This window comes from Hemitrygon akajei, chromosome 5 (assembly GCF_048418815.1).
Source record: "Hemitrygon akajei chromosome 5, sHemAka1.3, whole genome shotgun sequence".
Taxonomy (NCBI): domain Eukaryota; kingdom Metazoa; phylum Chordata; class Chondrichthyes; order Myliobatiformes; family Dasyatidae; genus Hemitrygon; species Hemitrygon akajei.
The window spans coordinates 130,446,993-130,459,404 of NC_133128.1; the positions used below are offsets into that span (position 1 = coordinate 130,446,993).

General features: G+C 42.2%; 1 protein-coding gene across 1 annotated transcript in view; it reads right to left on the bottom strand.

The window, feature by feature from the left end:
- The window catches only part of bard1 (BRCA1 associated RING domain 1), a 251,067-nt gene that overhangs the window by 224,751 nt on the left and 13,904 nt on the right, over positions 1-12,412 (bottom strand). The window contains exon 3 of the mRNA XM_073046471.1: positions 10,562-10,710. Within this exon, the coding sequence (XP_072902572.1) occupies positions 10,562-10,710 (149 nt within the window). The remainder of the gene's footprint in view (positions 1-10,561; positions 10,711-12,412) is intronic.

Below are 12,412 nucleotides of genomic sequence, written 5' to 3' on the forward strand. Positions count from 1 at the left end.
GTGCTGTAAAACAACTTACTTCACAACATACAGTGATAAAAAACATGATTCTGATTCAATTGGTATCCAACCTTTTCTAATGTGTGGTCAAATGAAACTTGATGTCATAATACTTCCAATAATTTTATACAATGGCCCATCAACTCCAATGACATTAATACAAAAACCTGCTATTCACCACTGTCTGATATAATACCATAAGTGCTAAAACATTAATAAAGGAAATGTCACAAAGCAGAATAAACAAGAGTTTGTTTTTTAAATACAGGTTTGGGATATGAAGACCCAGGAATGAAGACAACTGTAATAAACCATTCAACTGCAACTCCCCAGCATCTTCATCACTCTGCGGGTTAGAGATACAAAACAGTTGTGAGAGGAATAAGAGCAACACACACAAAATGCTGGAGAAACTCAGCAGGCCAGGTAGCATCTATGGAAAAAAGTACAGTCGACGTTTCAGGCCGAAACCCTTCTGCAGGACTGGAGAAAAAAAGTTGAGGAGTAGATTTGAAAGGTGAGGGGAGGAGAGAGAAAAACACCAGGCAATTTGCAAAACTTGGAGGAGGAGAGATGAAACAAAGAGCTAGGAAGTTGATTGGTGAAAGAGACAGAAGGACATGGAAGAAAAAAGAAAGGGGGGGTGGTGGGGAGAGAACACCAGAGGGAAATGATGGGTGGGCAAGGAGATAACATGAGAGAGGGACGGGGATGGGGAATGGTGGGGGGGGGGGGGGGGGGAGGTGGGAGGATTTGCTGGACGTTTGAGAAATCGATGTTTATGCCATCAGGTTGGAAGCTACCCAAACGGAATATAAGGTGCTGTTCCTCCAACCTAAGTGTAGCCTTACCCTGACAGTGGAGGAGTCCGTGGATGGACATATCGGAATGTAAACAGGAAGTGGAATTAAAATGGGTGGCCACTAAGCGATCCTATTTATTCTGGCAGGCAGAGCGTAGACGCTTGGCGAAGTGGTCTCCTAATCTACGTTGGGTGTCACTGATATACAAGAGGCCACACCAGAGCATCAAACACCATACATAACCCAACAGACTCACAGCTGGTGTCATCTCACCTGAAAGGACTGTTTGGGGCCCTGAATGGTAGTAAGTGAGATGCTGTAAGGGCAGGTGTAGCACATGTTCCGCTTGCAAGAATAAGTGCCAGGAGGCAGAGACAAACGGACAAGGGAATCGCATAGGGAGCGATCCCTGTGGAAAGCAGAAAGTGGGGGGGTGGGGGGGGGGGAGGGAAAGACGTGTTTGGTGATGGGACCCAGGTGGAGGTGGCGAAGGTTTTAGAGAATTACGTACTGGATATGGAGGCTGGTGGGGTGGTAGGTGAGGACAAGAGGAACCCTGGAGCAGACGTGCGTAAAATGGAAGAAATGCGGTTGAGGGCAGTGTTGATGGTGGAGAAAGGGAAGGCCCTTTCTTTGAAAGAGGAGGACATCTCCTTCGTTCTAGAATGAAAAGCCTCATCCTGAGAGCAGATGTGGCAGAGACAGAGGAATTGAGAGAAGGAGATGGCATTTTTATAAGTAGCAGAGTGGGATGAGGTATGGTCCAGGTATGCTTGCCTGTTTGGTGGCTACGTGGAACAGTTCATGTTCCAAGCCTATACTGGTGACTGTACCACACTTTTCCCACGCTACATCGTGCTGAACTCGTCGATTTCATCCACTCTTCCTCCAACTTCCACCCTGCCCTCAAATTCACCTGGCCCATTTCTGACACTTCTCTTCCCTTTCTCGATCTCAGGAGACAGCTTATCCACCGATGTCTATTATAAACCAACGGGCTCTCACAACTTCCGATATGTCCATCCATGGCCTCCTCCACTGTCAGGATAAGGCCACACTTAGGTTGGAGGAATAATACCTTGTGTTCCGTTTGGGTAGCCTCCAACCTGATGGCATGAACATCGATTTTTCAAACTTCCAGTAATGCCTCCCCCCAACCTTCACCATTTCCCATCCCCTTGTCCCTCTCTCATGTTAGCTCCTTGCCCGCCCATTGCCTCCCTCTGGTGCTCCTTCCCCTCCCCTTTTTTCTTTTTTCCATGCCCTTCTGTCTTTTTCACCAATCAACTTCCTAGCTCTTTGCTTCATCCCTCCCACTCCAGGTTTCACCTATCGCCTGGCATTTCTCTCTCCCTTCCCCCACCTTTCAAATCTACTCCTCAGCTTTTTTACTCCAGTCCTACCGAAGGGTTTCAGCCCGAAACGTCGACTGAATCTTTTACCATAGATGCTGCCTGGCCTGCTGAGGTCCTGCAGCATTTTGAAAGTGTTGCTCAGATTTACAGCATCTGCAGATTTTCTCTTGTTTGTGAGAGGAATAAGATCCTGGAACAATAAAGCTTAAGTAATTTAAAACTGATATGAAGCAACAGATTTAAAAACCGAGCAATTGCTGTTGTCAGTAACTTTAATCTGTTACACAAGTTGTATTTTAAGTAACGAGGAAGCAATTTTAAAACAACTTTTGCAATTTCTGCCATCCAACATGAACAAAATAACACTTCCACATGACCATTTCAAAACGACATACTCAAGTAGAAAGTTCTACCTGCCCGAGATATTTAGTTATATGGCAGTGATGTTAAGAGTGAATTTTGGTCATTTACATTTGGCAAATGACTTTGGCTACCAGTCTTCTGTTCCTTGATAATGTATCGTGGATTTAATTTGGAACAATGGATTCTTAAAAGTTGTGAATCCCAGTCCAGACGATGCTGGAGTTTGTGGATGGTTGCGAATCAGAATGTGTTAAGTTTGCATGTAGTTTCAAAAGAAAGCATTGTATATACTTTGTAAATATGGAATTGTCCTTTGTGTTTAGCACATTAATATCGAGCCCCACATTGGGCCAGCAGATATTTCCACCGAAAGCATCTCCATATGATGTCTGCTGTACCTGGTTTTGTCGAATGAAGAAGTTGCTTTGTATCTACCAGTATCTCTCTCTGGCAATTTCATTCGCACAACATGGGAAACAAGTCATTTAGCCCTCCACATCCACGGTGATTTATCTGTATTCATTCCACCATGCAGTATGTGGCTCACACCTTCAATGCCTTGGCAAACCAAGTGGTCGTTATTTGACCTCTTAAATGCTACCACTCTCTCCAAGAATACACTCCAAGTACTCACTACTCTCTGAGTGGAAAAGCTTCTTCTCAGATCCACTCTAAATCTCTTATACCTAGTTGTCCTCTAGTTTTATTCAACTCTGATAAGTGGATAAGATTTCTACAGACTACCCTACCTAAGCTCTTCATTATTTTATGTACTTCAGTGAGGTCCTCTCAACCTCTTCAACTCCACAGAAAACAAACCAAGTCTCTCCAGTCCTTCCTCACAACTAAAATGTTCCAAGCTGGCCAATGTATTGGTAAATCTCCTTTGCAACTTTTCCAGCCTGATCACATCCTTCCAACAGTGTGGTCACTAGATCTGCATATAACACTTAACTGAGGTCTGGACAATGTTTTTACTCATCAAATAAGCAACCAAGGCTAGTAGAAAACCAGCAAAAAGATCAACCAAAGTTAAAAATAAATTTATTATCTAAGTACCATATATCTTACCATATACAACTTTGAGATTCACTGTCTTCTGGGCATACTCAATAAGTCCATAATAGAATAAATAAAAGACCACATCAAATTGAGCATTCAATCAGTGGGCAAAAGACAACAAACTGTGCAAATACAAAAGGAAAGAAATAATTGAAAATAAATAAGCAATAAATATTAAGAACATGAGATGAAGAGTCCTTAAAATTGAGTCGATAGGTTGTGGGAACATTTCAATGATGGGGCAGGTGAAGTTATCCCATTCAGTTCAAGAGCCTTATATGTGAGGGGTAATAACTGTTACTAAACCTGGTGGTGAGAGTTCTGAGGCTCCTGTACTTTCTCCATGATGGCAACAGCAAGGAGAGAGCATGCCCTGGGTGGTGGGGGACCCTGAAGATGAATGCTGCTTTCCTGCAACACTATTTTGTGTAGATGTGCTCAATGATTGAGAGGCTTTTCCTCTGATGTTCAAGGGCATTGGTGTTTCCATACCAGACTGCAATACAGCCAGTCAATATATTCCCCACTACACATCTATAGAAGTTTGTCAAAGTTTTAGATGTCATGCCCAATCTTCTCAAACTCTTAAGGAGGTAGAGATGCTGTTGTACTTGTGTGGTAATTACACATACTGGGACCAGAACAGGTCCACCGAAAGAGTAACACCGAGGAATTTAAAGTGCTGTCCCTCTCTACCTCTGATCCTCCAATGAGGACTGGCCCATGGACCTCTGGTTTCCTGCTCCTGAGTTTAATAATCAGCTTCTTGGTCTTGCTGACATTGAGTAAGAGGTTGCTGTTAAGGCACCACTCAGCCAGAATTTCAATCTGACTCCTATTTGCTGATTGATAACCTTCTTTGATTCAGCCTACACAGTTGTATCATCAGCAAATTTGAATATGGCATTGGAGCTGTGGATGTAAGTGCTACTGGACAACAGTCATTCAGGCAGGTTACCACGTTCTTCTTAGGCACTGTATAATTGAAGCATGCGAGTACCACAGACTGCTGAAGTGAGAGGTTAAAGATCTCAGTGAACACTGCAGCCAGTTGATCAGGGCAGATTTCTGTACTTGCTCAGGTACCCCGTCTGGGCCAGATGCTATTCGTGGGTTCGCCTTTTGAAGGCTACTTGCATGTCGACCTCAGAGACTGAAGTCAAAGAATCATCGGGAGGTGTGGGAGTTTGTGATGGCTCCTCCATGTTTTGATGGTCAAAGCGAGCATAGAAGGCATTGAGCTCATCTGGAAGCGAAGATCTGATATCATCTATGTTTGTTGATTTAACTTCATAAGAAGTGATAGTATTCAAGTCCTGCCATAACTGTCTAGCACCCTTTATTGATTCAAGTTTAGTCTGGAACTGCCACTTTGCCCATGAGATGGTTTTCCAGAGATTGTACCTGGACCTCTTGGAACTTTCCTGGTAAACAGACATGAATGCCTCTGATCTGGCCCCCAGCTGATTTCAGTCTGAATGATTTTGAGGGGACACACTCACCTACAGCTGTTTTAATAAAGTCCATGACAATCATGGTGTATTCATTCACAGATCCACAGATGATTTCTTGAACATGGCCCAACTTCAAACTCGAAACCGCTCCTCTGCCTCCCATGACTACCTCTTTGTTGTCCTAATCTCTGGAGTTTTGCTCTTTAGTCTCTGCCTGTAGGAGGGTAGGAGGACAGCCGAGTGATCAGATTTACCGAAATGCAGTCAGGGTATGGAACGGTAAGCATTCCTTATCTTAGTATTACAGTGGTCTAGTGTGTTGGGACCTCTGGTGCTTCAGGTTAAATGCTGATGGTAATTGGACAGGATCTTCTTCAGACAAGCCTGCTTGAAGTACCTGACTATGATTCGAAATGCATCAGGATGGACTGTTTCTTGAGAGACAGAATCATACAGTATCTCAAGCGCTTGATTATAATCAGCCACTGGTGGTATGTAAACTGCTGTCAAAGTTATGCAGAACTCCCTAGGTAAATACAACAGACAGCATTTAACCGTTAGGTGTTCAAGGTCAGGGGAACGCGAGTTCAACAGAACCTCCACATTGGAGCACCACCAAGTTTATCATGGAACACACACCTCCATCTTTTACCTTTTTCGAATCACCAGTTCTGTAAATCAAGAAGCCTTTGGGTCTGATTGCTGTATCCAATGTGCTGAGAGAAAGCCACGTCTTGCTCAGACATAGAACACAACTATCTCTCATTTCCCACCGAAACAGCAATGTTGCCTTCAGGTCCTTAATTCTGTTCTCAAGTGACTGCACATTTGCTACAAGATAATGAGTAGCGGAGAGCTCATCGCTCTGCATTTCAGCCTGGCTTGGAGTTTCTCCCACTCCCACCTCACTTCCAGCCACCGTGATGAACATTCATTTGCTTAATGATACCATACTTGCTTGGTCTGTGAAGTCCTTCAGAAGATTGTGAAATCCGCAGTTCATTAAGTTGATTTAAAAGTACTTTGCTTAAAGGAAAATTACATGCGGCAGATTGCAGTGAGAGTAATTCAAAAGAGGTATATTTAGAAGTATTGTACGTAGCCCACAAAACATCACTATGGTTCTTTCACACCATCTTGGGAAGAGTCCAATGTTGCCACAATGGTCTTAATGACATTTTAATGGCTTAAAAACAGGGGATGGGAAGGATGCAGTAGATAGATAGATAGATACTTTATTCATCCCCATGGGGAAATTCAACTTTTTTTCCAATGTCCCATACACTTGTTGTAGCAAAACTAATTACATACAATACTTAACTCAGTAAAAAAATATGATATGCATCTAAATCACTATCTCAAAAAGCATTAATAATAGCTTTTAAAAAGTTCTTAAGTCCTGGCGGTAGAATTGTAAAGCCTAATGGCATTGGGGAGTATTGACCTCTTCATCCTGTCTGAGGAGCATTGTATCGATAGTAACCTGTCGCTGAAACTGCTTCTCTGTCTCTGGATGGTGCTATGTAGAGGATGTTCAGAGTTATCCATAATTGACCGTAGCCTACTCAGCGCCCTTCGCTCAGCTACCAATGTTAAACTCTCCAGTACTTTGCCCACGACAGAGCCCGCCTTCCTTACCAGCTTATTAAGACGTGAGGCGTCCCTCTTCTTAATGCTTCCTCCCCAACACGCCACCACAAAGAAGAGGGCGCTCTCCACAACTGACCTATAGAACATCTTCAGCATCTCACTACAGACATTGAATGACGCCAACCTTCTTAGGAAGTACAGTCGACTCTGTGCCTTCCTGCACAAGGCATCTGTGTTGGCAGTCCAGTCTAGCTTCTCGTCTAACTGTACTCCCAGATACTTGTAGGTCTTAACCTGCTCCACACATTCTCCATTAATGATCACTGGCTCCATATGAGGCCTAGATCTCCTAAAGTCCACCACCATCTCCTTGGTCTTGGTGATATTGAGACGCAGGTAGTTTGAGTTGCACCATATCACAAAGTCCTGTATCAGTTTCCTATACTCCTCCTCCTGTCCATTCCTGACACACCCCACTATGGCCGTGTCATCAGCGAACTTCTGCACATGGCAGGACTCCGAGTTATATTGGAAGTCTGATGTGTACAGGGTGAACAGGACCGGAGAGAGTACGGTTCCCTGCGGCGCTCCTGTGCTGCTGACCACCGTGTCAGACCTACAGTCTCCCAACCGCACATACTGAGGTCTATCTGTCAAGTAGTCCACTATCCAATCCACCATGTGAGAGTCTACTCCCATCTCCGTTAGTTTGTGCCTTAAGATCTTGGGCTGGATGGTGTTAAAGGCACTAGAGAAGTCAAGGAATGTAATTCTCACAGCACAGTAGGTAACATATGACAGAGCTTTGCTCCTCTAACTGCCTCAAACTCACTCCCAACCCCGTTGTGGTGGCAGGAAAGCAGGTTAGAGCAGAAAAGTGACATTGCCAAATTTACTGCTACCTAATGGCAGCACTCCACTGTTTACTGACTGTCTGCTTGGGTGGTGTGCTTTTGATCTGCCCTGTACTCTTCTGATTTACAACAACTAGGACCAATGTTTCAGTCAAAAATCTTGCTGCACAAAATTAAAACAGGAAAGACCGAAAACACCTGGTAAGTCGGACTGCATCTGCGGAAAGAGGATGAGCACAGTTCCAACAAGGCAACACTCAAGACAAAAATGAACTACAGAGTTTAACATGGAAAAGTGTTATGTCAGCACTTTGATTAGTACTTCATCCACTCCCCTAAGCAGTCTCCCTCTCCATTTTCTGTGCGCCATGGCTACAGTGTGAACCATTTTCAAAGCACCCCTTAAATCCATAACGTATACCACCAAGTAGCAGACCATGGGAACTCCAGTACCAATGTGTCACAAAGCAACCTGATAGATTTATACTGCTACTCCATCATCAGTGGGTCTAGTAACAGCTTGCCTGGAAAAAATACTGCTATTGATTAAGATTCCCTTTATCTACAGTATTTGGTATAGTCACCTACTTAGGCTCACATAGATGCACATTAAAGACCTTGAGACTTTTCTTTGATTTACTAGCTGCTAAGAGAACAGAGTTCAATTAAAAGGACAGTTAAAGAGATTGTCAATAAAGGGAAATGCTGGAAGGTTAGCCAAAATACAAATAGATTATCCAACAGGTCTATCAGCTGTGCTATCAGAACATAGAACATTATAGCACAGTGCAGACCATTTGGCCCACAATGTTGTTCTGACCTTTTAACATCCTCTAAGATGGGGGTTCCATACCTTTTTTATGCCATGGACCCCAACCATTGACCAAGGGGTCTGTCTGTGGACCCCAGGTAGAGAACTCCTGCTCAACGATCAATCTAACTCTTCTCTCCTCCATAGCCTATTTTTCCTATGAGTTGCTTGAAGCCCCTAATGCAGCTGTTTCTCCAACCATCTTGCAGGGCACTCCACGCACCCACTATCTCCACATAAAAGACTTAACTAGAATATCCACCAATATTCCCATGTATTAGCCATTGCGAAAAAGCCTCGGGCTATTCACTGATCTATACCTCTTACCAACTTGTAACCGCTATCAAATTACCTCTCATCCTCCTTCGCTCAAGTGAAAAGCCTTGGCACACTCAACCTATGTTCTCTAATCCACTCAACATTTTAGTAAGCCTGCTCTGCACCCTTTCTAAAGCTTCTACGTCCTTCCTATAATGAGGCAACCAGAAAGGAATATCCCAAGAGTGCCGCCTGTAGGACAAAGACCTGAAAGGATACAGGATCTACAGAAATCTCTGGAACAATCCACTGCCCTTGCAGGCTTCAAGGCAGACACCTTGAAGGCTTCCAAGAGGGTGACAGTAACCTCCCCTCAACAACTACCTTCCAGTGGCCCTGACCTCAACAATAATGAAATTCTTTGAGCAGCTGGTTATGGATTACATTAAATCTCATCTTCCTGCTACACTGAATCCTGTCCAGTTTGCTTACCACTCAAATTGGCCCACTGAGGATATCATAGCCTCTGCATTCCACTCCGTCCTGTCCTACCTGGAAATGGTGCCTCATAAGCCAGGGTGCTGTGTATCAATTTCAGATCAGCATTTAAGATGAACATCCTTCAAAATCTGGTGTGTAAACTGTCACCTTTGTGTCTCAACTCCTCTCTCTGTAATTGGATCTTGGACTTCTTGACAGCTTGTCCATGTTGGTAGAAACATCTCTAACTCGAGGACGTTGAGCACTGGCAACCCCCAGGGCTGCGTGCTCAGGACACTGTTGATGCATGACTCCACTGCTAGATTCAGTTCCACTCAATCATCAAGTTTACTGATGACACAACAGCGATTGCCCTCATCAACAATGACAAGACAGATTAGGTGGCTGATGGAATGAAGCAAGCACAACTTCTTGAGTCTCAAGACAAGACTAAAGAAAAGATTGTGGACTTTATGAAGGTGCAGATTGACCAATCATTACTCATTACACTAAGTTTCTGGGAGTGCACAGAATGGACAATCTCACCTGGTCCCTCAACACCACCTCTTTAACAAGAAAGCACAGCAGCATCTCCACTTGCTGATGAAATTAAAGCAAGGCTCCCCTCCCTGCACCCCCCCCCCCCATTTTTACTAATTTTTACAGGAGCACTGTTCAGAGTGTACTGACCAGTTGCATCATTGTCTGATACGGAAAATGCAAGGCATCTGACCACAAGACCCTACAAAGGAACATGAAGACTGCTGAGGGGTTCTACCCATCTGAGATACTTACCAGGAGCACTGCATATGCAGAGCTGCTAGTATTGTCAATGAACCCTACTATCCGTGCAACAGTCTCTTTGACCCCCTACCACCAGGCAGTAGGTACTGTAGCATTAGGACAAGAACTGATAAGGTAGGAAACAGATTCTTCCCCAAGCCATGAGGCTACTGAACTCCCTGCCACCACCAGGTCTTACCATGTATGAATTGCCAGTAGCATTATACTGTTTACTTTTTAATTTGTGACGCAAATGCTCCTGATTATTGTTTAACTTATTGGTGGTAATATTACTTTGCTTTGTGTGCGAGTTGTACATATTGTATTGTGTACCTTGGGCCAGAGGAAATTGTTTCGTTTGGTGTTATACATGCGTATATGGTTGAAATAACAATAAAAAATCTGGAATTTGAACTTCAGATTGGGATAATGAACTATTCCTCCCTATTCAAAATTAAATCAGCTAATTTACACAAATGTAAGATAAGACCTCTGAAATTTCCAGAGATATACTCATTCAGACACCAAGACTCACTGTTGCAAATTTAATAGATAATTTTCAAAATGGTATTTTAAGTAACTAGATATTTTAACATTATTATGCTAATGCATTACAATTTGTGAAGAGAAAATAACGCGAGAGAAAATTTGCATGTAAAAAAACTTGAAACAGTACTAATAAGATTTTTTTTCAATATACCTTATTACCAGACTACCATGAGAAACAGCATTCAAGTCAAAGCCTTACCTGCCAAGTCTTTGTTATTGAGGACAGCTTCAAGTTGGTTGCAAAGGTTGACAATATTATGCAGCTGTCGATTTGGCTGCATATCTCTCACCCACGCTGGAGCATGACATACTGGACAGCCATTCCCAAGAGAATCAGCAACGCAAACACTGTAAAGCAGTACAGACTTCCATTTGTATGTAAACAATTACTGCTCTTCATCAGATCATTAGCTTATTATTTTCTTTACCTGTCCTTTTCCAAAAATCATATCAAGCCATCTTTCACCATGTGAAAGTGGAGTCAAGCAACTTAATTTTACCCAAAAGCTACTCTACATGCTTCAGGGTCATTAGTCTTACAGCCATTCTCTTAGTACAAGTGAGGACACTTTGACTTTACTCAAAACTGCCCAAAAGACTGGAAAGAAACCGAATGAAATTGAAAAGAACACTGCAAATCTGAACATATTTAAAAGAAAACCATAAAATGCTTGAAACTTGCACACGCAAGAAAATAGTAAGGGTAGACCACCATCAATAAATCTAAATCCAATTTATTTAACCAATCTTGACAGGACAATCCTTTCTTCATAGAACTTCGCCTAATCAATACATCTTGATTTGCCTCCAAAGTTAGTACGTATATCATTTATAAATGAACAGTATTCCATGTGATTTGACTAACATTACTGCACAAATGTAACAATATTTCTAAACTCAAACTGTCTTGTAATAATGTCAATATGTCATTTGGTCTCCAATTTGCTGTACTTGCCTTTTATTTTAGTAACTCATAGCAATAATAGATCTTTTTGAACTCTACTCACTTGCAGTTCCACTCCATTTCAACAATTTTCTTTCGATTACTCTCACTGCTGACTTCAATCTTTTCCATGTTAAACTCCATTGGCCAAGTTTTTGCCCACTCATGTAATCTATTTCTATTAAGAATCCGAATATCTTCAGTGAAACTTGTCCCTCTCACCTATTTCTGTGACAATGAATACCTTACACATTACTCCCCACCCCACATCAATATAAATAGCAAACAACCAGAGCCAAGAACTAATCCTCAGGGCACTCCATTGCTTGCATCCTTCAATCTAAAATAAAGACCCATTTATTCTGACAATCTCACTTCTATGAGATAACCACATCACAACCATGATAAAACACTTCTCCCTGTAATAAAAATCTTAATCACATGTACCAGCATACAGCTCCTTGTCAAATATCTTTTGAAAAGCCAAATACACTACACCTACAAGTTTCCCTCTATTGACTTTACTTCTTACATCCTTGAAGAATTCCAGTGAATGTGTCAAACATGACAGAGCTTTAATAAAATCGCATTGATATGGCTTGATTACATTAGGCTTTTATAAATGACAGAAGAGACCTCTCTGAGCAGACTTCTTCAGAAATATGCTGATAAACTGCATGTGAAGGGGAGGAAGGTGTGTGCATTTGTGCATTTACACATGAAAATCAGATAGAAAATAAGGCAGAAAAAAAGGAGCAAAAAGTCATAAACAGCATTTTCAAGATCTAATGAACTATTTAAAGCTGTCCTTTCAGTGATATTGGAGTATTCAGAAGACATTTCACGTGTGTGGGTGTATACACAACTGCCTGTACTAGAATTAACTTTAATTGCTAAAAACATTACTGTCGATTATTACTGTATTAAGAAAGGCCTCTTTGACCTAACCTCTCATTTAACTCTAAATTATTTTGAAGTTTCACATGCAACCATTTCAACATTGATGTGTAGTGGAAAATAATTGACTTCTATACAACTTAATGTAAGTAATAATGACCAACTGAATTTCCCCCCACCCCCAGTGAAGCAAGCAGGAATGGCCTACCT